Consider the following 27,116-nt stretch of genomic DNA (forward strand, 5'->3'; position numbering starts at 1 on the left):
GAACACTTTTTGACATAAATCACAGCAAGATCTTTTCTGATCCACCTTCTAGAATAGCAGAAATAAAAACAAAAATAAACAAATGGGATCTAATTAAACTTACAAGCTTTAGCACAGCAAAGGAAACCATAAACAAAATGAAAAGACAATCCAGAGAATGTAAATTGTATAACCATTATGGAGAACGGTATGGAGGCTGCTTAAAGAACTAACTACAGGCCCAGAAAGGTTAAGACACTTGCCCAGGGGTACACAGCAACAGTCTCCAGGGCCCCCACTTCACGAGCCCTCGCTGGTCCCCCTGTGGTTCTGACCAGGTGTGGGTGCCCCAGCCCGAATCCCGCCCGAGCCCCGTGGGCCCCCGGCCCTGCCCAGGGTGGGGAATCCAGCTCGCCCACGTGGCGTGGGGGCGGGGGCAGGGACTCACCAGCACACGGTCTCCCAGGCGCAGGTCCTTGTCACCGCGCTTCACGGAGCCGCTGTCCGAGAGGTTGGAGCCCGACTCGTTGCCGGTCTTGACCGAGCTGTTGAGGACGCTCTCCCGCAGGGGGATGACGCGGCTGGTGAGCGGCGGCGTGGCGGTGCCCGAGTGCAGCGACAGGTTCTGGGCGGTCAGCGACTCGACCGAGTGGGCGTCGCTGCCCGAGCCCTCGGCCGCGGGCTGCCGCGTGAGCTTGGAGGGCCGCGTGAAGATGCCCTGCAGGGCCGGGCACTCGAAGTAGCGCACGCCGCCCACCGCGCCATCGTTCTTGCCCACCGGCTCGTCCAGCACCACGCCCGCCCACTGGCCGGGCGCGAACTGCGTCTCCCCCAGGTACTGCACCACGCCCGGCTTCACGCCGTTCACCCACACGCGCTCGCCCACCACGAAGTCCCCGGCGAACTCGTCGCCCACCTCGGCAGCCTTGGCGCCGGGCTTCTCGGGGGCGGCGGGGGCCGCGGCCGGAGGGCCCGAAGCCTGCTTGTGCAGGGGAGAGCCTGTGGAGAGAGGACAGAGGTGGCGGTTAGGGCTCGGGTCCGGGGAGGGGAATAGGAAGCCGGACCCTCAGCGGCCCCGCAGAGTGCGGTCTGGCTGGGAGGGGGCCGGTGCCCCCTGACGAATGGGGAAACTGAGGCAGGTGGGGCTGGAAGTGGGGCTTGGGGCAGGTCTCATGGCTCCTTGGCCGTAGGGGTATACCCCACTCTGCCAACCTCTCTGGAAGATTCTAGGGATGAAAAGCTCAGGACAGTGCCTCCTCAGAAGGCTTTCCACCCGAAATAAATAAGTAAATAAATAGAGTTATAGGGAGTGCCCTGTGTCCTAGTGGTTAAGATTATGGCCATTCACTGACAGGGCCCAGGTTCAATCCCTGGTGGGGAAAGTGAGATCCTGCAAGCCTCAAGGTATGGTCCTTCCCACCCCACCCCCCCAAAATAAAAGTTACAAAGGACTTCTCTGGTGGCCCAGTGGTTAAGACTTCGCCTTCCAATGCAGGAGGTGCGGGTTCTATCTCTGGTCAGAGCTAAGGTCTCACATGTGAGCATGCTAAGTCGCTTCAGCTGTTTCCAACTCTTTGTGACCCCATGGACGGTAGTCCGCCAGGCTCCTCTGTCCATGGGCTTCTCCAGGCAAGGATACTGGAGTGGGTTGTCCGTGCCCTCCTCCAGGGGATCTACCCAACCCAGGGATCGAACCCAGGTCTCATATCTCCTGCATTGGCAGGCAGGTTTTTTTTACCACTAGGGCCACCTGGGAAGTCCTAAGATCCCACAAGCCCTGTGCTCAAAAACCAAAACATAAAATACAAGAGTAGCAATACTGCAACAAATTCAATAAAGACTAAAAATAGTCCACATAAAAAATATTTCAAAAGTTTAAAATTTTAGAAAATTAAAAAAAAAAAGACTTTCCACTGCTCGGGGTCACTCAAAACTGAGGGCAGAATGAATGCATGATGGAGGGTTACAAGCTGCTACTTCCTCACCCTGGTGGGCTCAGGCCCTCAGCTGTTAATCTGAGACCACCCATGGCCCCATGTGGGATTCAGATCTTGTTGGGGGGATCTCTGTGCCCCCCACTTCCTCCCCAGACAGTTCTGGGCTCCTAACTATTTCTGGACAGCTGGCCACAGACAGCTCAGGACAAGGAAGGAGCCAGTAAACCCTCTTACTCCTCTCTGTTATCTTCCCCTCCTCCCCCATCCCCAAGCTGCAGCCCAAGCCTCAGGGTACACAGACCAGAAAAAGAGGGGGTGAGGAGTGTGGGAGGTGGAAGCAAGCACTTAACCTCATTCCTGGACTGAACTCCAGGCTCTGTGGCCTGAACTGGGTCCCCTGATTTTGCCCTTCTTTATAGAAAGAATGACCCTGAGGCTCAGGCATGGGCCTTGCCCAAAGCCACACAGCAGAAATGGGAACAAAAACCCTCGCTGGGGGGCCTGACTCCCAGGCCTGGGCTCAGATGTGCTGTAAACTCAGAAAAAGAATAGAAGGGGGACAACCTGCTTGTATATGTGTGCATGCGTGCCAAGTCGCTTCAGTCATGTCCGACTCTTTGTGACCCTATGGACTGTGGCCTGCCAGGCTCCTGTGACCATGGGATTCTCCAGGCAAGAATACTGAAGTGGGTTGCCATACCCTCCTCCAGGGGATCTTCCCAACCCAGGGATGGAACCTGCATCCCATGTCTCCTGCATTGGCAGGCTTGGTCACTCACAAACGGACAGGGCAGAGCTCAGACCCACCATGCTTTGTGCATGTCTGGCTCCTGGGCTGCATGCAAGGTCCCGTGTGCAAGTGGGTATTTGGAAAGCCTGCCCATTTAAACCTCAAGGTTCGGAGGCTGCTTCTCCTTCCTGCCAGACGAAGTATCAGGCAGGAAAAGACTCATCCTTTTCCTCCTCTACTCCAGAGGCTGATGCACTTGTCAAACACAGACAGGGACGGAAGGCAAGCAGACACTGCCATGCCCCTATCAGAGATGCTTGTGTTTCTGGTTCTTTCCACAGACAGCCAGGAGAGAGGTCACAGGGGCAGCGGCTCTGCCAGCATCCTCCCGGTACCCAAGGTCAAGGAGCCCAGGGCCATAGGCCTGGCTACATGCTGTCTCAAGGCTGGAAGGACAGAGCTCCTGGAGGATGAGGAAGTCACAAACTCCAAGGCAGGACGCACATAGGAGGCCAAGCAGGCAGGTACCCCTCTGGGGTACTAGTAGTGTTGGGAAAGCACGTGACCGCCCAGGGCCTAGGCAGTCAGAATGGGGGTCTTAACTGAGGGGCAAGGAGCTCCCTCTCAGCTGCGAGCTGGGCTCCCGGGAAATCTGTGAGCTTTGCTACTGAACTTGATTAACAACCACAGTGATCACACCCATGAACTGATGCTCTATGCTAAGAGGCAGACGTACAATAACTCTTACGACCCTCACGGTTAACTGTGTGAAGTGCTTCTGTGATCCCATTTTACAGATGAGGAAACTGAGGCTCAGAGACATCAGTTGCTTTATCTAGGGACCCAGGCAAGAGGCAGCAGAGCCAAGCTCCAACCAAAGGCCTTTGGCTCTTGGTGCAGGGCACTTTCATTCATCCAACAAATGTGTACAAAACATTCACCACGCCAAGCCCCAAACTACAACCACCCTAATCTTGGACTCCCCTGCATGGACCCATTTCCGAGATTCTGGCCAAACCCCATGGTTCCCTTTGAATAGGGAACAATCTCATCTTGTACTCCTTCCTGCAGAAGTCTCTTGTTTCTTGTGGGACCCTGGGTGGGTGGGTCCCCAAGGTTCTTCTCTTCCACCCCTGAGATCCCAAAAGGTAGAGGCCATGGTGGCTGAGGAAGCAGACTCTGGAGCCCCACCTCGGTCTCCTCACCTGGCTCCCATCACGGGGCTGCTGAGCAATGATGCACAAAAGTCCTAGGAAGGATGCCTGGGCCACATGAGTGAACAAGTGCCAACCATTCTTAGTGTGATAAGAATGACTGATATTCAAAAGAAAGGATTGGAAAAACTTTAAAGTCACAAAAGGTCCAGGGGGCAGAAGAAGGGCTTCCAGGGAGATTCTGATAACCTTGGACCAATAGCTCTGCCTCACCCCACTCTCTGGAGGAGCAACTTCATCCTACTGTTCCCCATGCCTGGGCTGAGCTCTGGGCCCCCAGTTCTCATCTAGGACCATCCTGTTACCAGGAACTTCTGCTGGGATCACACCAGTTGGGGGACTGGGAACCCGCAAGGTCAGGTGGGTCCCTTCCTTAAAAAAAAAAAGCTGCCTCAAAAAGCAGTCATAGCGGGAGGAAGCCACAAATCAGATGGGGCTCCAACCCCAGGTCCTACATAGCACTGCCCAAGTAGCCCATAGGTCATGCTAACAAGGGGTCAAGGTTATCATCATTAAAACAGCAGCTACCATTCATGGAGTGCTGACCCCATGCCCTCAAGGGACTGGGCGCTTTTTATACATTATATTCTTAACTTGCAGATTAGGAAACGGAGTTTACAAAACTTGCCCAGAGTTACCCAGGCTGGCATATTAAAAAGCAGAGACATCACTTTGCCAACAAAGGTTTGCCTAGTCAAAGCTATGGTTTTTCCAGTGGTCATGTATGGATGTGAGAGTTGGACAGTAAAGAAGGCTGAGCACCAAAGAATTGATGCTTTCAAACTGTGGTGTTGGAGAAGACCCTTGAGAGGCCCTTGGACAGCAAGGAGGCTAAACCAGTCCATCCTAAAGGAAATAAACCCTGAATTCACTGGAAGGACTGGTGCTGAAGCTGAATACTTTGCTGAATATTGCTGAAGCTCCAATACTTTGGCCACCTGATGCGAAGAGCCGACTCATTGGAAAAGACCCTGATGCTGGGAAAGATTGAGAGCAAGAGGAGGAGGCGACAGAGGATAAGATGGTTGGATGGCATCATCGACTCAATGGACGTGAGTTTGAACAGACTCCGGGAGACAGTGAAAGACAGGGAGGCCTGGCATGCTGCAGTTCATGGGGTCGCAAAGAGTGGGACATGACAGAGTGATTGAACAACAACCCAGGCCAGAGCTGGGCCCAGCTGGTCCGGCTCAGAGCCTCCTGGGAAGGCAGGCCCCACAGGGGCCCGCCAGGCATCAGTGCCTTTCCCTTCTCCGCTTCCAGAACACTTCCTGGAGCAGAGGGGCTCTGTGATGTCTGCTTAACTGAACAGCCATGGCCCAGGTGAGAGGCTACCTGTCATCTATGCTGAGAACACAACAGGGACCGCTGGTGGAGGGGGACCCAGGGTGGCTATTCTTAGCAAGAAGCTGCCTACTCAGCTGTCCTCCCAGCTGTCTCAGCCCACGCAGACCCCCAGGTAATCTCCATTCTTGCTCAACCCCACCCCTTCCAGGGGTCACAGGCCCAGGGACCAGTTGTTTCAACAGCTGCTAAAATCCAGGCCAGGAGCCGGGCAGCCACACTTGGGTGGCCCAGCCTGTCAGGCACAAACCTTCATCAAATCCTCCACTCACCCCAGGGCAGCTGGCAGCCGCCTGAGCTAGGGAAGGCATGGCAACCCCACAGGGCCCCCTTCCCTCCAGGGAGCCATCCATCACACGCTGGCTGGGTCTGACCAAGCCCTTTCTCAGGTGTGGGCCTTGGTTTCCCCATGGGACTATGAAGAGTGAAGTCAGAAATTGCTAGGGTTCTGGGAAGCACGGACATTCTACAAGCCTCACCTCTTCTCCCATAGGAGCCTGCCTGTGGTCGCAGAGCTGGCTGATGGACTGAGCCTCTGGGGCGGTTCTGGAAGCTCCTTGAAGGCAGGGCCTGGGCCTCCCTGCCCTCTTAATTCCTTCAGGGACCAGCAGCAAAGCCCCAAGAAAGCAAAGAGCGGCGACAGACCTAAACCTCACACCAGCAGCTGATCCTTCCCCAGACTCCAGGCACAAGGGAAGTGACTGCTGGTTTCAAGTTCAAAGTAGAACTTTGATGAAAAGGGTTAAAGGAAGTGATGTGGAGGGACAGACAGCAGCTGGTGGTCTGGTCCAACGTGGCGGGGGAGGGGTTGCCCAGATGAGAGTTCTTCCTCTCCTTTTTCAGCCAAGACTTTGGTCCCACCCTCCCTGGGAAGCCATTGCTGTTGTTGTCCAATCGCTCGGTCGTGTCTGACTCTTTACAACCCCATGGACTGCAGCACACCAGGCTTCCCTGTCCTTCAGTATCTCCCAGAGCTTGCTCAAACTCATGTCCATTGAGTCAATGATGCCATCCAACCATCTCATCCTCGGTCACCCCCTTCTCCTTCTGCCCTCAGTCTTTCCCAGCACGAGGGTCTTTTCCAATGAGTCGGCTCTTCCCATCAGGTGGCCAAAGTATTGGAGTTTCAGCTTCAGCATCAGTCCTTCCAGTGAATTCAGGGTTGATTTCTTTAGGATGGACTGGTTGGATCTCCTAGCTGTCCAAGGGACTCTCAAGAGCCTTCTCCAGCAGCACAGTTCGAGAGCCCTCAGCCTTCTTTGTGGGCCAACGGGCACAGGTATTTTTCACACCTGCTGAATCTCAGCCACCAGGTACCCCATTCGCTGAGCACCCAGTCAAATGCCAGCTCAGCCAAAGGGGTGGGGAACACCAGGACCTCAGCTACAACTCAGCGCCTGGCACTCAGCGCCTGGTACTCAGCGCCTGCCAGACCTCCTGCCTGGCAAGAAGGCACCAAGGACATAGGGGCCTGGGGTCGGGGAGAGAGGCTCACTGTGAATGGGGGTGGAAGCACCTCCCTGAACCTCTGCCCCGACAGTCACCCGTTCATTCCCTCACCTCCTCCAAGAAGCCTTCCGTGACTGCTTCACCTAAAAGCCCACCCACCTGCAGCACCCTTTACCTGCTTCATTCTTCTAGAGATCTATCCCATCTTCAAAAAGCATATGTCTGTCTTCCAGACTTAAATGGAAGCTCATAATGTGCTGTGTTTCCTCTCTAGCACCCAGGACAGGATCCTGTAAGCAGGTCCTCAGCGCCAGCCACTCTGCACAGCCCACACGGAACTGGGATCCACCCGGTTCTGTGCTGGGTGCATGGAATATTCACTTCCCAGGCTGCAGGGAGTCAGACCAGGAACCTGAGGCTCACTCCAGGCACCTTCCGGCTCACCTGGCCTCCCTCCTGCTGTTGGACCTCCCTGAGCCCTTCCCATTTTCCCTGTGTTTTCAGAGGAAAGCTGAGAACCTTCTTCTCCTTTTAGAAGCATACCTCCATCCCCCTTTGGTCTTCCCTGGGGCCCGCCTCCCCACCACCCCTCTCCTCTCCCCACACCGGCCCTCTGACAGAGGACAGAACCCATGCACACCCTCCTGGCCCACAAAACACCTTCCTCCACCTCACCCTGCTCCTGCTGTCACCCGTTCTCCTTCCCAGAAAACAAGCTTTTCTCTATTTAAATGTTTATTACATGGATCACTCAGGTACACTGCAGAAAAAATTTTAAACATAATAGTTACTGATTTTTAAAAAAAGGACCTAGAGTTCCATCATATAAACATAATCACAGATGTCATCCTGGGCTTTGTTTTTCTAGGCTTTGTCCTGTATGTGTACCTGTGTGTGTGTGTACACAGTACTTAAAAGTCCAAAACACCAGCCAGGACGTAGTTAGATATTTTATTACTCATAGACAGAGGAGGCTGGTGGGCTACAGTCCTCTACTCCTCTTGCAGCAGGTGTTTTTCCATCCAGCAGCATCTAGAAGGAAGTGGTTCCTTCCCCCAATGGGACTCTGCTTCCGCATCCCTCTCTGACCCTCAGCTCCTGACCCCCACCTCTGCCCCTGGCTCTGGAAACTTCTGGAAGGATGCCATGTCCTCCTCATTCACTGCAGGAGACCCTTCCCAGCCTTGTGGTGCCCGGCCCTGCTGTCCACGCCCCTCTCAAGGCTCCCTGCTCCCATGACAGCACTGGGTCCCCTCTGCCTCCTCCACTGCAGCCCAACCCCAGTGGTCCTCTCCAGTGGGGTGGTCTCCATCTATCTCTTTCCACCTATATTCTGGCCAGTGGTGTGCTGGGAAAGGCTTAACTGATTCTCCAAGAGAAAATAATAGTAATATTGGGTTGGCCAAAAAGTTCATCCTGGTTTTTCCGTAAGATGCTACAGAAAAAACTAAATGAACTTCTTGGCCAGCCCAATAATAATAATAATAACCCTGATTTTTAGCCTTTGCCAATTCCCATAGTGTAAATTCTCCCACCATGGTCCATCTCAAGATGCCAGCATGATGCCATTGAACACAGAGTTGGGAAGAGATTATATATAGTACTTCCAATATAGAGTAAATAACCTCAAAGACAGGCTTCCCTGGTGGCTCAGCAGTAAAGAATCTGCCTGCAATACAGGAGACGCAGAAAATGTGAGTTTGATCCCTGGGTCAAGAAGATCCCCTGGAGGAGGGCTGGCAATTCACTCTACTATTCTTGCTGGGAAAATATCATAGACAGAGGAGGCTGGCGGGCTACAGTCCACGGGGTGGCAAAGAGTCAGACTCACTGAAGCGACGACTAAGCATGCATGCAAGCTCAAAAACCTAGATGCTAAAAAATCTTACTAGTAGCAAACAGTAGTATTTTATCAATAAAACAATAGTAGTATCAGGGGTATAAATGCTCCTAGGAGTACTACTGGAAGTCATGAGGTTGGAATATTTATTACCTTTGTTTTTAATAGAATGTGCTTAATTTTAAGTTCACACACAATCTGATTGTTTAAATAAGGGCTGTGACTCTGGCTTGCAAAATTCCTGACAATTTCACAATTGGTTCTCATGAGCCAGCCTGGGCCAGCGCCAGCACACCACTGGCCGTGTCCCAGCCCACACCCTGGCTAGTGGCCCATCTGAGACCCATCTAAATTCTCTAGACCCTGTGAATGAGAGACAGGAAGAGGAGACAGAGAAGGACAAAACCCCTGGCCTGTCTCCAGTGCTGGGAGCGGGTGGGCAGGAGGCGAGAGGCAGGAAAAATATTCCTCTTCTGTGGTCAGTACCTGGGAACCCTGCTCCACACTGTGCGCCCCTGTAATCTAACCCTCTCAATCTAACCCTCTCCTGCGCCTTTAGCTACTATTTATATGCTGCCATGTTTCTGCCTTTTTAAAAAAGACGTTAATAAATTCTCCTTGTAAAAGATCCAAGTGATGTGGACACAGTGGGGGAAGGAGACGTGGGAGGAGTTGAGAGAGTCACACTGAAACATACACATTATCATGTGTAAAATAGATAGCCCATAGGAATTTGCTATATGACCCGGGGAGCGCAAACCTGGTGCTCTGCGACAACCCAGAGGATGGAGTGGGAGGTGGGAGGGAGATTCAAGAGGAAGGGAACAAATGTATACCTATGGCTAATTCATGTTAATGTATGGCAGAAACCAACACAATCAGTTCCGTTCAGTCGCTCAGTCGTGTCCGACTCTGCGACCCCATGGACTGCAGCACGCCAACACAATCCTGTAAAGCAATTATCTTCCAATTAAAAATAAATAAATTTTTTAAAAAAGATTCAAGTGACACAAAAAGATGGAGAGTGAAAAAAAAAAAAAGATGGAGAATGAAGTTGGACCTTAGTTGTTCTCCCCAGTCCAGATGCCCTCCCTGGCCACCAGACTTGCCCTTCCAGCAGCTGCCTCCTCCTGGATGTCCTCCAGGACTTCACACTTCACATTCTGAACCATAGTGACCCCACCTCTGTCCCCCCTATCTCAGGAGTGCCCCCACCCACCCATTTTCTCAGGCCACTAACCCTCATTGCTCCTCCCCTTTCCCCCCACCTCCCCACTCCCAATTCAGTTATTCATCAAGACCTGGAAATTTCACAGAAGAAATAACTCCTAAATCCGTACCTCCCTCAAGGGTCTCAGGGATCCCTTCTGAGATCAAGTCCTTGAGATTTCACACCTTGACCAGCAAAGAAGTTTCCAGAAGGGTCTCCCAGCCTCCAGTCTCCAGCCCCCAGCTTCAGGCCCTCTTCCAGAGTCATCAGTCCCTGAAGGCAAACCCACCACATCCTCATTTCCCCTGATTCACTTAACTCTTTGGGGATCACTTTCTATGTTAACCTTTGGCTTTTATGAGAAGCCCATGTTACTTGTGTAATAAAGTAAATAATGAGCAATAAAAAACAAAATAGAATATTTGAGAAAGAAAATAATAAATTAGGGAATGTCATCTGCAGCCCGTTCCCCAAGAAAATCATTTAGAAAGAAAAAAACTGCCTCAGTGTCTTGTCATTCACAAAACAAAACTCCCAAAATAGTAAGCAGTTATATAAATTATGATCAAGTCTTGCAGATTATTAAGCACTCTTTATAAATAATTGTTTCAAAAAAATTTTTTTCTTTCAAGTGACATGGGGAAGTGTTGATGATGTGCTATTTGGTGAGAAAGGGTTCAAGAGGATTCCAAGGCAAAGTACATGGGCATGAATATCTAGGTGTGGGGGAAATGGGAACAGGGAACAGGATAAAAAGGAATCAACTTAAAAAAATCAAGAGAGGCTTTGGAGGGACCCACAGTGGCAATACGACATGAACCAAGGGGTATGATGAAGTCGGCCCTCTGCCCCTGAAAGCCAGAGGGGATAAAGCATATCTGTAAATGTCCCATGGGGCTTCCCAGGTAGTGCTAGTTGTAAAGAGCCCACCTGTCAGTGCAGGAGACATAGAAAGGACGCAGGTTCGATCCCTGGCTTGGGAAAACCCCCTGGAGGAAGGCATGGCAATCCACTCCAGTATTCTTGCCTGGAGAAACCCACGGACAAAGGAGCCTGGCAGGCTATGGTCCACAGGTTCGAAAAGGGTCAGACACAACTAAAGCAAATTAACACACACATAAATGTCCCATAGAACATAGTTCTACAGAGTGTTAATAGGTCTCATGAAAACAAAACCTTAATCTCAAAATTCAAACAAACTCGAGAAGTGGGGACTTAAGCAAAGCTAAGGTGATTTTGCTGCAGGACTTGTCAGAGCCTTTAATCTGTGAATGAGCAGTGTGATGACTTAGGAGGGGCAATGAATAAGGTGACTACATGATTTATCATCCAAAGCCAGACACTGTGGAGAGAAAGTCAGTGCTATTAGTACAGTATCATGCCAAGACTGCAAGCATAAACCAGGGCTGTCCCAGGCAGCACATGGTCACTCTGACCTAAAATTACAGCATTTTTCCTCTCTGTGTCACTTAAGGAAACCCTGCCTGCCCATCAGCCCAGCTCCAGCACCGCTCATGGGCACTGCCACGGAGCTCCATTCTGCTTCGGTTTGCACCGTCTGCCACTCAAGCTGCCAGGGTACACGTCTGCACTGCCCCACCCAGAACACAGGTTCTGGGAGGCAGGGTCCACACAGACCACCTCTCCAGCCCCAGAGCCTCAAAACACAGCCTGGCCAAGACCCTGACCTCCCCTCCGTGGTGACCCCGAAGCAACAAACATAAATGCCACACAAGCCCCACAGCAGCTTTCTGCTCCAAGACCCCTGCTCTCCCAGCAGGTACTCAACACAAAGGTCGAAAGGAAGGGATGGGGTCTCTAGAGCATTCCTCAAGGGGGCCAACTTTCCCCTTGCCCACTCCACATCCCATCAGCTCCTTGACAGCACCCACCCATATGTCTCTGGAGAGACCCCTCCCAAGCCCCTCTGACCAAGGCAGGGCCCAGCCCCTGCGGCCACTACAGGCCCGGCATCTCCCCTGCTACGCTGTCTCCAGCCATCCATCCCCCGAAGAAGGGACCCTCTACCAGCCCGCTAGGGGCGGGTCCCAGTCCTAGGGATCGCTCAGCATCCTTCCTGAGCCCAAGGGAACTCATAAACCCCCTTCCGTTCCCCTTACTCCCAAACCAGGCGGACAGAGCACCCACCCAGCAGACTCGGCTGGGGCCCCAGGGAGACAAAGACGCGGGAGGCTTACCCTGGAAAGAGCAGAGCCAGGTCCCCATGGAGAAGCCCTGCTATGGCCATGCCAGCCACGGCGGGCGGGGGCTGGCAGCTGGGCCTCTGCCCGCCCCCCCACAGCGCTCTCACCCCTCCCCCACCATTCCCGATCGATTCTGGGCGACGTCAGGAGCATTAGGAGGCTGCCCTGCCCCCTGCCCGTCCGCAGTCCAGCCACAGAAAAGCTCAGCTTGGCTTTCCCCATCCTGAGGGCATAAAAAAAGTTTAGGATGTGGTTAGGGGAGGAGAGTGGGAGCGTTGACCTTGAAGGGAGTGCGTGCTGCCCGGGGCAGTGCTGGCTCTGCACGAGCAAGGGCTGGAAGCTCCTGGTTCCGCCCAGGCTTGCAAAGCATCTGGGACAAGTCAGTTAAAATGGGCATGATGCCTCCTACCCTCCTAGGGGGGACTTCTCAGGTGGCGCTAGTGCAGGCGCTGCCTGCAATGGAGAAGATGCAGGAGACTCGGGTTCGATCCCTGGGTCAGGAAGATCCCCTGGAGGAGGGCATGGCAGCCCACGCCTGTATTCTCTGGGGAGAATCCCGTGGACAGAGGAGCCTGGTGGGCTACAGTCCATGGGGTCACAGGGTGGGACACGACTAAGCGACTGAGCACATACATACACATACACACACACACCCTTCTCAGGAGCATGCATGTACACACACATACACACATACACCCTTCTCAGGAGCATGCACACACACACACACCCTTCTCAGGAGCATGGAGACCAAGCTGAGAGACACAGACCTCTGGGCGCCTGTATTCTCCGGGGAGAATCCCGTGGACAGAGGAGCCTGGCGGGCTACACACACACCCACCCTTCTCAGGAGCATGGAGACCAAGCTGAGAGACACAACCCTCCGGGGTGGAGCGGAGGGGGGTCGGTGTCTAGGACCAGAGGCCAGCTGTGAAGCTCTATGAATGCCCCATCCCAGGCATGTCAGGCTGGCTCTCTGGAGCTGTCTGGAGCACCCACAGAGTGTGCGGGCATCCGGGCCCCAGCTCAATAAGCCAGACGTGAAAAGTTCTGTGCCCCTTGGGGGAGATCATAGAATAAGAGGTAGACCCCGTCCCAAGTGGGCACTTCTCGTGTGAAGGGAACACCCATGCATGCCCATCCTTGGTCTCCTGTCCCCGACACTCCCAATGTGGGAAAGGCCACAGGCCCACAGGTCACACAGATCTCATCCTAATGCAGACAGATGGCTCCTCCCGCCCTGCCCACCGGCCCCGGGTCTGAGCAGAGTGTGGGACTGGACTCAGCACTCCAGCCATCCCAGCTGCCTTACCCCTGGTGGGGGGCAGGGGGTGCCGGCAGCCTGAACCAGCTTTTTTTTCCCATTTATTTCTTTCTTTATATTTTTGTAACTGCACTGGATCCGCGTTGCTGCGCTCAGGCTTTCTCTAGTTGCAGCAAGTGGCTACTCTCTAGTTGCAGTGCACAGGCTTCTCATCACAGTGGCTTCTCTTGTTGCGGAGCACGGGCTCTAGAGAGCTTGGGCTTCAGTAGTTGTGGCACATGGGCCTAGCCGCTCCACAGCATGTGGGATCTTCCCAGACCAGGGATCGAACCCGTGTCCCCTGTATTGGCAGACGGACCCTCAACCACTAGACCACCAGGGAGGACCCCTGAGCCGGCTTTAGATGTGCCACACAACCCCAGTCCTGCCACTCTCTGGCCCTGTAACTCTGCGCAACTCAGCTGAGAGCGCCAAGCCTCAGTTCTGTCATCTTTAAAATGGACAGAAGAGCAGTTCTTTTCACTGGCTAGTTAAGAGACGTGAAAACCTGCTGCTGGGCTGGCTTGTAACAAAGCAAGTGTCAGACGCCATCCCCGTCTAGATGCGATGTCTCTGGGGCTGGACCACAGTGTGAGGGATGCGAGAGGGGAGAGACCCTCTAAGGACCCACCAGCGCCAGTCGGGGGCAAGGGTAGAAGGACCTCAACAGTGGTTTGTGGTCTATCCCTTCGCTCAGCTGCCCTTGAGTCTCTTCCAGGTCCCCGCGGCCAGTCTTTATTCCAGAGAGACACCCACGGCCTGGTCTGGCCTGCCCCCAACCTGAGGCTCAGAAGTGGACCCAGAAGGCCAGGGGGTCCTGTGAAAGCCCACCGTGGTCCCATCTGTCCCATGATGGCCCAGCTGCATTGGACCACCGAGGGCTGCTCCTGAGGCACAGCGAAGAACGTCACCAGCAGCATCTGGGGGCCTGGAGGCCTGAAATCACCCCGCATCTTCCTCAGGCCCAGGATAGAGCCCCAACCCCCGGGGAAGCCTGAGTCTCGGTGCCCCATCTCCCTTCCGGCCCCGCTCCTGCCCTGGCCCACTCACAACCCTCCAAAGACCCCTGGAGCTGCTCTCCGTCCATTCTAGTCCTCAGAGACTTCAAGACTCAGAATCTCTGCCGGGATGCCCTTCCCCTGACCTCCGCTGGGCGGCTTCCTGCTCTTCAACTCAGATCTTCCCAACCAGTGTCACCTCCTGAGCATGGATCCCCCCTGCCCCCGCCCGATCTGAAGCAGCTGCAGGGGTTCCATCCCATCTGGCTGGGCCTCCCTGACCTCGGGCCCCACCCGGCTCCTGGCCCAGCGGTGGGTCCCAGACTGCCATCCTGCGCTCCTGCCCTGCCAGCTCTGGGCCACCTCCTGGTATGGGAGACCCCCTCCCATGTCCCCCTCCACCCCGGCCATCCTCTCCGTGTGTCACCACTCTGGGAACTGACGCAGGCTGGGGTGGGCTGGGGCATGGGTCCAGGCCCGGCCCTTGGCAGACCCTCTGCCCGGAGGCTGAGCTCATACTTTGGGAGGCTGCCACTGCCCTGATTCCCAGAACAACTGCCCCCTCCAACCACCACCAGGCTCCAGCTTCTGCCAGACCCTCTCTTGGCACCCCAGGGCCCACCCCCAGAGTCCCAGCGTCCCCTGGGGACGGGCACCTCCAGCACCTGGGAGAGTGGATGGCCCTTCCATGGGATGGGTGAGGGAGCCCATGGGCCAACAGGAGTTGGGGGGGCGGGCACTGTCCTCCCCTGCTGCTGTCCCCCATCCCAGTTCTGCGGGGACTCTTGTTATGAGACCGGGAGCTGTGCCAAAAACGCCTCCCTTCCCCTCTCACAGGGTCTTTGCCCCAGCCAACTACTCCCTCCCCCAGCCCGGGGTCTGTGTCTCTCTGACCTGCAAAGGCAGCAGGTGCCAGAGCAGAAAGGAGGGCGGCACCCAGCGCAGCTGCCCCCTTTGGCCGCCAGCGTGTCGCTCGCCGGGGGACGTGGCTCTTGATCAACTGGGCACTCATGGAGTGGCACCCCTCTCCCAAGAACAGCTCCCCTGCGGGGTTGGGGTCCAAGCAGTCAGACCACCCAGCCCTGACCCTCAGGGGCTCCCAGACCAGGGTGACCAGGAGGCAACCAGCAGGCCCCACAGTGTGGCCCGATCCCCTTCCCTCCAGGGACTATGATGATGGAGCCGTTCAAGACGACGGCAAAGATGACTCTGCCTGAGCAGGGGGCACGTGCCACAGAAGGCAATGAGATGCCCAGCAGTCAGATGCAGGTTTGGATACAAACCATGCCTTAACTGCCTGAAACAACATGTGCAATAGGAAAGACCAGAAGGAAATAGAGGACAATGGGTTGGGGGGGGGGGGGGGTGGGTATGATTAGGTTAAATGGAGGAGTAATGGGAGTTCCTTCTTTTATTACTCAGATCTTTCCGTAATGAGATTATGGATGGATGAAAGGAAAAGAAATTACTCTCTAATGAGCCTTGTGCCTGCAGGCACTTCACGTTTATTAACTCAGTGATTCCATGAGAGAAATGTTATTATCCCATTTGCGACTCTGAGAGGTCAAGTAACTCTTCCAAGGTCACACAGCAGGGGCAGAGCTAGGAGGGACGTGAGAGCTGGATCACAGCCAGAACTCAGGCCTGTCTAGATCAGAGTGGAGGCAAGGAAGAAAGAATCTAGAAGGTGCTACGGGCTCTCATGACGAGGGAAGAGGGTCAGCGAGGGGCCTCACTTGAGCCCTTCTCCAATCACTGTGTGTGTGTGTGTGTGTGTGTGTGTGTGTGTGCACACGCAAGCACACTCAGTTGTGTCCAACTCTTTGCAACCCCATGAACTGCAGCCCACCAGGCTCCTCCATCCATGGAATTTTCCAGGCAAGAATACTGGAGTGGGCTGCCATTTCCTTCTCTAGAGGATTTTCCCAACTCAGGGATCGGACCCACATCTCTTGTGCCTTCTGCAGTGGCAGGAGGGTTCTTCACCTGCTGAGCCATCAGGAAAGCCCTCTCCAATCAAGGGGCTACACAAACCCCGCCCACACTAGACCAAGCTCAGCCCCCCTGACGCCTCTGTCCAAGCTCTTCCTCCAGACCCCATGTCACCCTCCTTCACATTTACATTCCTCCAGCCTCCAGGCTGAGCTCACTCACACTTCCTCCAGGAAGTTCTTCCCTGCAGCCCACTCATGGTGGTCAGTCCCTTGACCTCTCACAGCCCTGGCAGTGAGTGCAAGCAACCTCACCTGGGTGACCACATGCCTCCTCACCCATCTCCCCAATCCCGTTCTTAACCCCTGCCACCCTCCCTCCAAGATTGAAGGATGCTTAGCAACACCCAGATGTTCTCTGCTATAATAACATCTTCCAACAGGTTCCATCACACTTAAACCCAGTCCCCCTGCCCTTCATCACCTACCTCTGCCGCCCTCCCCAACCTCATCTCATACTCCTCATTTCCCAACGCCTTCTATCATATTCCTTTAGATTGAAAACTTCCCAGCAGCTTCCCACCATTAGGATGGAAGTGAAGCTCCCTGTATAACCCCAATGTGTCCCCCGCAACCAGTCTACCCCCATGTCACCGGCACACTTCCCACTGGTCATATTGTAGCCACACTCACTTTTTCCCCCCTCCCTTATACTCACCATGCTCCCTTCTGCCACTGGGCCTTTGCACATGCTGTTCCCCCTGCCTGGAATGCCTTCCCCTCCTCATCTAGTAAACTGTCACCCTCAGACCTCAGCTCACACATGCCCTCCTCAGGGAAGGTTTTCCTGACCTTCAGGACCATGGCAGGCACCAGTTAGAGGACCTCACGATACTCAGCACTCTGCCCCCCACCAGGCCGGCAGTCCCTTAAGGGCTGGGACCCCAGTTTTGCTCAAAACGAGAGCTCCAGCGGTTAGGACTGCATCCACAGAGCAGGCCCTTGATTTATACTTGTTGAATGAACAGGATATTCCACAGCCATTTATAAATGATGGACATGGGAGACTTTTAGTGACATGAGAAAACCCACTTGATCATGTTAAAAGGGAAAAAGCAGATTTTCATGTTGTATATGCAACATGATTGCAAACAGCTAAGAAAAAAGTAAAAAGATAAAAACCAAAATAATAATACCAGGTCGGCCAAAAAGTTTGTTTGGGTTTTACTGTTATATTGTATGGAAAAACCCAAATGAATTCTCTGGCCAACCCAACACTTCCCTCTAGAGAGGATGACTGGCAATTTTACCCCTGCATCAAACTTTAACTAGTACACAGTGGACTATCTTACTTTTATCACCAGAAAAAGCCAACAGCTAACAGCTGTCCTCAAACCCATTTGCCTTCAGAGCTGGTGCCTCCAGCCAGAGCACCCAGCCTGACCCCTGCCCTGCGGGCACCCCGTGCCCACCGCAGGAGGTTACATAAGTAAAGCTCAAAGGGCATGGGTCTGCGTGGCACACAAGGAAGTGGGAAGATGGAGACCATCTCAGACCCCAGAAGGGGAATGAGTGGGGGTAGGGAGGTGGGCAGAGGCTGGAGTGTGAATGGGGCTGTGTTTTCCAGGCTGAGTGATGTGGGCAAGGTGCCATGCCTCCCTGGGCCTCCACTGCCTCATCCCCGAGGGAAGCCAACAGTGGTACCTGCCTCCTGGAGCTGGAAGGGTGTCAAAAGGAACAATGCAGCCAGAGCACGTGTCCCTGCCCATTGCTAGTTAATTTTCAGAGGGATGTGGGCAGACATCAAGAAGAACTTCCAGGAGCCACTGGCCTCCAGGCTGGTCAGGAAGTGGCTCAAGCCCCTTCAGCTCTTCCAGAAGAACCACTACCCGCCACCCCGCCCCCCAGACCCTCACCCCTCCACCCTCGGCCCTACGCACCTTCCTTAGAGCCAGTGGCTGCCACGGTGGTGGAGGCCGATGTTGACCCCGTGGACGTCCGACCCATGGGGCTTGAGTGCTTCCCCCCACGGCCGGGGGGCTTCAGGCCGCTGGGCTTCTGCATGGCGGTGCCACTGGGTGGGCACAGAAGGTCTGTGCCGGTCACATGCTCTCCGCCATGGTCACTCACCTGTGGGCAGACAACAGGAGGAACGACATCATATCACCAGATGACATCACACCCCTGGCCCCTGAAGCAGAGACCATAGTCACCCCCATTTTCCAGATGGGGAAGTTGAGGTACAGAGAAGTGCTCACAGGTGTGGGCTGTGCATGAGCAGATGTTGTCGGGACTTGTGTCCTGGTCTGCCGGACTCTGGGTCTGGCTCGCTCTCTCTGCCCAGGTCCTGGGCCCAGGAGGTGAGAATCAAGGGTGAGCTGTCTTGGGGGTCTGCAGCACTGGCTGTGTTAACCCCAGACGCCCCACAGCAGGACCACGTGGGTCATCACGGCCACCGACAGCTGGATACGGCTCTCACCACCAAAGCACAGGCCGGCAGGTTCTGACATGCAGGGTAACCCAGCGGGTTACCCCAGTGGACCCCAGACCCTCTAGGACTAGCCAACAGCTCACATCCTTCTCGATGTGGGTGGACAAAGCAACATCTAATTTAATCAACCAGCTTCACCACGCAGGCCACATGCCAGCTATTGAGTCCAGCACCCGCCCACCCCATCCCTACTGCAGGGACACACCCACATACAGAGGAGCTTATACTTGCCCCAAACTCGCACCAGGATGGACTCAGCATGTGTTCTGCCCGCCCTCCCACCGTTACAACTCCCTGCTTTTATGACTAAGCAGAGAAGGATGCAATGCACACGGCATGCAGGGCACTAGGGTCTGACAAAGGGGACTCCTGAGAGGGGAAGTCCCCGAATCCATGGTGATCAGTCCAGGGTACCGGGTAACAGCAAGATGGGCCTGGCTGCAGGGGGGTTGGGGAGAAGCAGAAAGGACAGGCCCGCCATCCCCTACCCCATCCCCACTGCCCTATGCGCACACCCTCTCTTGTACAAGGTGTCCGTGGAGCACTCACCACCCGCTGGGCCCTGTCCTGCCCCTAGAGCCGCAGGCAGGACGTGGCCTCTGCCTGGGGGGACCCACTGTCCAGTGGGGAGAGGGGATACAGAGCACCGCAGACAGATAGAGGATCTGGGGAGAAAGCATCACCCCCCTCCCTGGGGAGCCGTATTTCATCCCACTGTCGGTCATAGAACACTGTTCCTTTTTAGAGAACACTTTTCTCCATTCTTTTTTTTTCCCCAATTTTAAAATTTTATTATTTATTTTTTATTTTTGGCTGCACTGCGTCTTCATCACTGCACTCGAGCTTTTCTCTAGTTGTGGCGAGGGGGGCCTTCTCTCCAGTTGCAGTGGTCAGGCTTCTCCTGTCGTGGAGCACAGGCTCTAGGGCACGCGGGCTTCAGCAGTCTCGGCTCCTGGGCTCAGCAGTCGTGGCTCCCGGGCCCTAGAGCACAGGCTCAATAGTTGCGGCGCACAGGCTTCGTCGCTCCAAAGCATGTGGGTTCTTCCCAGACCAGGGATCAAACCAATGTCCCTGCATTGCCAGGTGGATTCTTCACCACTGAGCCACCAGGGAGAGCCCCTTTTCTCCATTCTTGATGCATATGATCTATGTGTGCACGCTAAGTCATTTCAGTCGTGTCTGACTCTGTGCAACCCTATGGACTGCAGCCCGCCAGGCTCCTCTGTCCATGGGATTCTCCAGACAAGAATGCTGGAGTGGGTTGCCATGCTCTCCTCCAGGGAATCTTCCTGACCCAGGGATCGAACCTGCATCTCTCATGTCTCCTGCTTGGCAGGTGGGTTCTTTACCACTAGTGCCACATGGGAAGCCCCATATGACTTATGTGAGCTGACCCCAAATCCCCACACCTAGAGTGGACACACGACCCAGGCCTGGCCAGAGCCCCATGGTTAGCTGAAGGAAGGTGGTGTGGCCCAAGGAGCATCAGGGCCCAGACTCTGGCTGGAAGCTTTGGGAAGAGTTGCTCTTCTTGTTCCGGGGCTGCCTGGGTGTGGGATGAAAGCCAGGAGCTGCAGGGTTGCCACAGGGCAGAGCCTGCCAGGGAGCAGCGTCAGCACAGAGAAAGCAGGGCTGAGTCCCAGGATTCGGAGGGCCTGGATCCAGCTGAACCTGAAGGTGGTCCCTTGAGCCCTTCACTCACATCAGCCAACAAACCTTCACACACACACAGGCATTGTTATATCTTTTTGCCTAATTCTCTTTGAGGGACACCAGCAACCGATTCCCATGAGTGGTAAGGAATCTACCTGCCAATGCAAGAGACGTGGGTTCAATCCCTGGGTCTGGAAGATCCCCTGCAGGAGGGCATGGCAACCCACTCCAGTATTCTTGTCTGCGTGGACAGAGGAGCCTGGCAGGCTATAGTCCATGGGGTCGAAAAGAGTCAGACAAGACTTAGCGACTGAGCACACATGCACGTCACCCGCAATCAAATAAGTTCTGACTAATACAGAAACCGACCCACAGTGCTCCCAGCAGGAGTATACAAAGTGTCCCTAGAATGGCTCTCAGGCCAGCAAGATGAGCCAGCAACACTATTGCCTATCCTGGCACGGCCATGGGAAGAGTCAGCTCCTCACACAGGGCGGCTGGACATCACAGCAGAGGAAAATGAACTCCTCTAAGCCACAGAACGGTGGCACCTACATGCCCAAGTGAGCTGATGGGAGCGAGGCATACCTGCCAGCCTTGACCTGCACCCCCACCCCCAGAATCCACCAAATCCAGCATTCTAACCACCTGACCAGCTACATAATATCCCAGGAATTCTGGGCCCCGGGAGTCACTTGCTGTTAGGCATGGGTCAAGCTACAAATCATGTATCTAATAAATGTCATCTATCACCAACGTATAAAGAACACTTGGCCTTCCCTGGTGGTCTAGTGGTTGAGGATCCACCTGCCAATGCAGGGGACACCAGTTCGATCCCTAGTCCAAGAAGATTCCACCCACAACTAGTGAAGCCTCCGTGCCCTAGAGCCCGTGCTCCGCAACAAGAGAACCCACTGCAATGAGAAGCCCTCACACCGCAACTAGAGAAAAGCCCACACAGCAACAGACCCAGTGCAACCAAAAAGAATAAATACATGGTTTTTAAAAAGAGAACACTTGACAACTTACTAATAAGACCTAATAAACAAAATGAACAAAATATCTGAATACCCACTTCACCAATGAAGATGTGCAAACAGCAACAAGCAAGTGGAAAGATGACCAACATCATCAGTCATGAGGGTAAAACGGATCAAAACCATAACGCGACCCCACTTCACGGAGTGGTTAACATCGGAAAACCTGACAATATCAAGTACTGATGACGACATAGAATAATCAGAACAGATTGTTGGGAGAAATGAAAAATGGTGCAAACCTGTTGGAAAACAGTTTTTGACAGTTTCTTGAAAAGTTAATATACACCTACTATATGACCCAACCACCAAAGAGAAATAAAAACATATATCCATACAAACTTTTGTTAAAAAAAAAATTGTTCATAGTGACCTTATTCACAAAACATGGAAAGACCCCAAACGTCCATCAACTGGTGAACACATTTATACGATAGTACACAGAGGTCCCTTGGCATCCTCAGGGGATTGGTTCAGGACCCTCTGCAGATACCCAAATGGGACAATGCTCAAGTCCCTCATATAAAATGATATTGTGCAGTCAGCCCTTTGTACCTGCAGATGCAGAACCCAACTATCCTTTTTTATTTTGGCCATGCCATATGGCATGGCCACTGGGGCTTCCCTGTGGCTCAAACGGTAAAAAAAATCTGCCTGCAATGCAGAAGACCCAAGTTTGATCCCTGGTTTGGGAAGGTCCCTTGGAGAAGGGAATGGCAACCCACTCCAGTCTTCTTGCCTGGAGAATTCCATGGACAGAGGAGCCTGGCGAGCTACAGTCCATGGGGTCGCAAAGAGTTGGATGTGACTGAGTGACACTTTCACCTTCATGTGGCACGTGGAACCTTATTTCCCCAATCAGGGATTGAACACACACCCCCTGCATTGGAAGGCAGCGTCTTCCCCACTGGACCACCAGGGAAGTCCCCGACTACAGATATAAGCAACAATATTGAATGGGCCTCCAAAAACACTATGCCAAGTGAAAGAAACCAGACACAAAAGACTACATATTGTTTGAAATCTGAAAACAACAGACATAGAAAGATCACCAGTTGCTGGGGGTTGGGCAGGGACTGACTTCAAACAGGCACAAGAGAACATTCTGGGTGGTAGAAATATTCTAACATTGAACTGTGGTGATGGCTGCTCACCCATGTGTTTATCCTAAAAGTCATCAAACTGTACACTTAAAACGGATAGATTTAATGGTAGGTAAATTAGATCTCAACATTTTTTTTAAATTTACAAAAAATAAAATTCCTGAAGACTCCCCACAGAAGTTAGTGCAAATGGCCTTCCAGGCCCTCCTCGTACCCTACCACAGCCCTCCCTCGCCCACTCCACTCCAGCCACACTCGCTCACACTAAGCATGTTCTGGCCTGAGGGCCTTTGCACATGCTGTTGCCTCTGCCTGGAGACATCCAGTGTGCTGCTCATCTCCTTCAAGCACCTGCTCCAATGTCCTCTTGGAAGAGTACAACCCCTGCCCACCCCTCTCCTGCTTTCTATTTCTCTACTGTCTGAGGACAGGACTTGAGTCTGTTTTGTTTCCTGGGGTATCCTGTAGGCCTGGTGCCTACAGGTGCTTGGTGAATCACTTGAATGGTTAATGACACTGGCTTATCATCAATGAAAGGCCCAGGAGGCTCCCCTCACATCCCCAGGGCCCAAGCTTCAGGACTGAGTGGCTTGTAATGATCAGCCCAGCTGGTCGTCTGACACCATGGCTTTTCAGGGAGCTGATCCACTCACTAGCTTGCCTGCCCTCCAAGACAGGGACCAGGCATCAAAACCGTGTCTGGCATTCCAGCCTCGCCAGCCAGCCTCGCTGACGATGACCCTGCATTTCCTCACCTCTCACCTTACACTCCTCGCATCCCAGACTCTGCCTGTGCCTTTTTCTCCCCCTTCTTCACTTCACATATTCCAACCACATATGAGACACTTGGCCCAATGCCTCCTCCTCCAGGAAGTCCCCCAGGACCTTTGACCCACAGAGACTTCAGGATCACACACTGAGCCAAGAAGAGAGGATACTGTTCTCTTATCTTCATCTGCCTCCCGGGAGCCCATGGGCCACCCCGGGTGGGGCCACAGTCTCCTCTCTGGGAACCCCAGCCTTAGCACGGTGCCTGGCACAGAGCTCATGATTCAGAAACCCCATAGGACAGCACATTTGCTGTGGCTCAGAGGACAACAAATCTCCAGGGACACTGCTCTCAGGGGAGGCTTCTGGAGGCTCCCATAGTCGCCCTCCTGCACTCCCAGGCCCTGATGACCCGGGAGCATCCAGTATGAGGAAGCTACTGTGTGCCAGACTATACGCCCTGGTGAGACAGTGGGCATCCCACAGGTGACCATCCGATGGGCGGCAAAGTCCGAAGATGCACCCAAAGCCACAGACAGCTCAGCAGCTGGGCCGGAGTCAGACCCAGGTCTGGCCCCGCCTCCCGGCGCTGCCTGGACCAGGCCTGGAATAACATTTGTGAGACCCCTGGCCTCTGGGGAGAGCGCCCACGTGCCTCCCTGACAAAGGAGACCAGAGAAGCCTGCGGAAAGGAGCAGAACCCAGGCGGGGTAACCCAGTGTCCGGAGGGCTGGGGTCAGGGGAGGAGAGGCCAGCGGCCCACCCCCAGCCCCACCCCCGCCCTCGCGCGGCGAGGGGGAAATGGAACAGGAAGAGGGGGAGAAGGCCCCTTTATGACTCAGCCCCGCTCGTGGGATACAGGAAGCGAGGGGTTTCTTGGAAAAAGCTGGGACATGGGGACATGCTGGCCTCTGACCACGCTGCGGCCGACGGGTGAGGCCTGGGAGGAAGTATTGCTTTCAGTCACGGAGTCCAAACTCCAGACCCATCAGGAGTAGCTGTAGGGCCCTGGCCGGGTGTGAGCCTCAGCGGCATCACCTGTAAAATGGGAGGGCACACTGCTGCCACGTGGGGAGCACGGACGTGCGAGGCCGCGGAGGCAGCCCCACGAGGGTGCCTCTGTGCCCGGCACACAGGCCGTGCAGAAGGGGAGGCGTCTCTACGATCAGGTCTCTGTTATGTTCTCCGCAGGCTCGGAACGCACATCCCGCCGCCTCCTGGGACCCGGGGCCACGACAGGGCGGGCATGGCAGAGGCGGGCGAGGGCGGGCGGCATTCAGACCAACAGGCCCCTTTTGTGCCGCCTTCAATCGCCATTGACCGAAGACAAACCGGGCTGCATTTCAGGGTTTCCATTTCAGCGGTCCCCGGGGGTGGCCGGCTGCAGTTTGCGGGGGAGGAGGAATGGGGCCCAAGAACTTTCTGCCAATCGGAGGCCCAGGGTGCGGCCCGGCAGATCGGGGAAAGGTGCCAAATAGGACAGTGGAAAGCCCATGCCCTCGTGCCAGCGTCGCCCAGAGAGCGCGGGAGGTGGCACCAGGAAGTGGTCTCCCAGGACCAGACCTCAGCTCAGCCATCAGCGGCAACCTGGGCTCTCCTGCTGGAGGGCAACCCTACCCCTCCGCCCAACAGAGGTGGCTGGGGGTGGGGGGGCTGTGCCTCCTCCCCACCCCACGGATCCCCGCGGCTGGGGTGCCCAAGCTCCCCCTGATCTTCTGAGCCACGTGGCAGCCAGAGACGGGCTCAGTGTGGCCCCCAGCCCACTCACCGCAAACCCAAAGGCTGGAGACCACACAATGCCATGGGTGGGGTGGGGGAGGGGAGGAAGCGTGCTGTAACCGGGAGCACGGGGTGGGGCTGGGGGCCAGGCTGGGGAAACTGCGGGGCACAGACCCCACCCTGCCAGGCCGACCAAGCAGCTGAGGATTTAGAGTGCTTAAAGTGGGGCGGGGGTGAGGGGTATCCAGAGACTGAAAGGGACACTTGGCCGGCGGGGGGTGGGGGTGGGGTGAGGGTCTCCCAGTGGTGCCCGGACACTGGGATTCGGGCGGGGAGGGGATAAAGCACCAGGGAAGACATCAAGCAAAGAATCCAACCGTTTGCATGGGCTTTTTTTTTTTTTTTTTCTTGGAAGGCACAAAGAAATCAGTTTTATTACGTCAAGTCTGTATATACGATGCAGAGAATTTCTAATCAAATCCTTTAAAGTTTTTTGCTCTGTTTCATTTTTCTACACCTTTGAAGAATATTTTTAATTGTATTATTGGAGTCTAACTGCTTTAGGATGTTGTGTTAGTTTCTGTTGTACAACAAAGTAAAGGATACATGCATCCTTCCCCTCTTGAACCTCCCACCCCCTGCCAATCCCACCCTCCAGATCAGCATAGAACACCAGGCTGCCTCCCTGGGCTATAGAGCAGCTTCCCACTAGCGATTTATTTTTATTTATTGATTTTAATCAGAGGACAATGACTTTACAATATTGTGATGGTTTTTGCCATCCATCAATACGAACTGACCATAGGTATACGTGTCCCCTCCATCCTGAAGCCCCTTCCCCAGCTGTTTTACACTGGGCAGTGTACACATGTCAATGCCACTCCCCCAATCTGCCCCAGACTCCTCTGCCCACCTTGGCCACACGGCCATTCCCCACGTCTGCATTTCTATTCCTACCCTAAAGACAGGTTCGTGTGTACCATTTTTCTAGATTCCATATATATATGCATTAATATGCGATATTTTTTTTTTCTTCTTCACGCACTTCACTCTGTGTCCAGATGAGCATTTTAGTGAAACATCCAGGAGCTGATGAGGATGAGGGGGTGGGGGCTGTTGCGACAGACAGGGACTCCAGGAGGCCTGAACTGAGACAGAGGCCCCCTCCAGGGGCTGGAGGGGACAGAGAGGGGACAGATGCTAAGCAGGTGGCAAACAGCGGTGGGGGGTGGGAGGAGGTGGGGTAGGGAGGGCTAGGGAAAGGATGGTGGGAGGCAGGCAAGTCAACGCCGGGAGGGACCTGGGAGGCGGGAGGGGCTGGGGCGAAGGGGGGGCACTCATCTGGGGACACGCTAGGTGTGAAATGACGAGGGTCTGGGGCACCCACCCGGTGTGCAGGGTCAGGGGCTGGAGGGGAAGAAGAAAGGGACCCCGGGCACCGAGCTGAGGGCACCCGATGACAGCGGGGCATGAGCGGGCCAGCTTTCGAGGAGACATGTAGGGCCTCCCCAGTCCCGCAGGGAAATGCAAATCCAAGCCGCCAGGAGATCCTGTTTCCCACCCAATCAGATGGGCGCAAAGTCAAAGAGCCAGGTGATACCAAGTTACTGGAAAGGCCTCAGGGTAGGGCTCACCAGTGGGCACTGGGACGGAGTGGGGGCAGGGAGCCGTGTGGGTGCAGAGGAGACCCAACCACGGACATTGGCCGAGCGTCCAGGAGGCACCTCCGTGGTGCGGACCCACAGCGCCCCCAGCAAATGTGGCTTGAGGGATGGGACTCGGGTGGGGCAAGTGGGGGCTTCATATATATATTTTTTTAATGCAGGAGGCCTGAGTTCGATCCTTGGGTTGGGAAGATCCCCTGGAGAAGGGAATGGCTACCCACTCCAGTGTTCTTGCCTGGAGAATCCCCATGAACAGAGGAGCCTGGTGGGCTACAGTCCGTAGGGTCGCAAAGAGTCAGACATGACTGAGCAAGTAACACTTTCACTTTTCACTATTTATTTGGCTGAGCTGGGTCTTTGATGCAGCACTCTCAATCTTCAATTTTCCTTGTGGCATGCGGGATCTTTTTAGCTGAGGCATGTGGGACCTAGTTCCCTGACCAGAGATCGAACTTGGGCCTCCCTGCATTGGGGAGTGCAGAGTCTTAGCCACTGGACCACCACACACAATTCCTGCTTCATTAGTATTTGTAAGATTTGCTTCT

At 54.4% G+C, this 27,116-nt stretch overlaps 1 protein-coding gene across 2 annotated transcripts in view; it reads right to left on the minus strand.

Moving 5' to 3' along the window:
• CLIP2 (CAP-Gly domain containing linker protein 2) overlaps positions 1 to 27,116 on the minus strand; it is a 75,024-nt gene that overhangs the window by 34,900 nt on the left and 13,008 nt on the right. For both annotated transcript variants that reach the window (XM_061153397.1, XM_061153398.1), the window contains exons 2-3: positions 18,077 to 18,266; positions 428 to 978 (exon numbers count right to left, since the gene is read on the minus strand). In XM_061153397.1, the coding sequence (XP_061009380.1) occupies positions 428 to 978; positions 18,077 to 18,200 (675 nt within the window). In that variant the 5' untranslated portion in view covers positions 18,201 to 18,266. The remainder of the gene's footprint in view (positions 1 to 427; positions 979 to 18,076; positions 18,267 to 27,116) is intronic.

This window comes from Dama dama, chromosome 10 (assembly GCF_033118175.1).
Source record: "Dama dama isolate Ldn47 chromosome 10, ASM3311817v1, whole genome shotgun sequence".
NCBI classification, from domain to species: domain Eukaryota; kingdom Metazoa; phylum Chordata; class Mammalia; order Artiodactyla; family Cervidae; genus Dama; species Dama dama.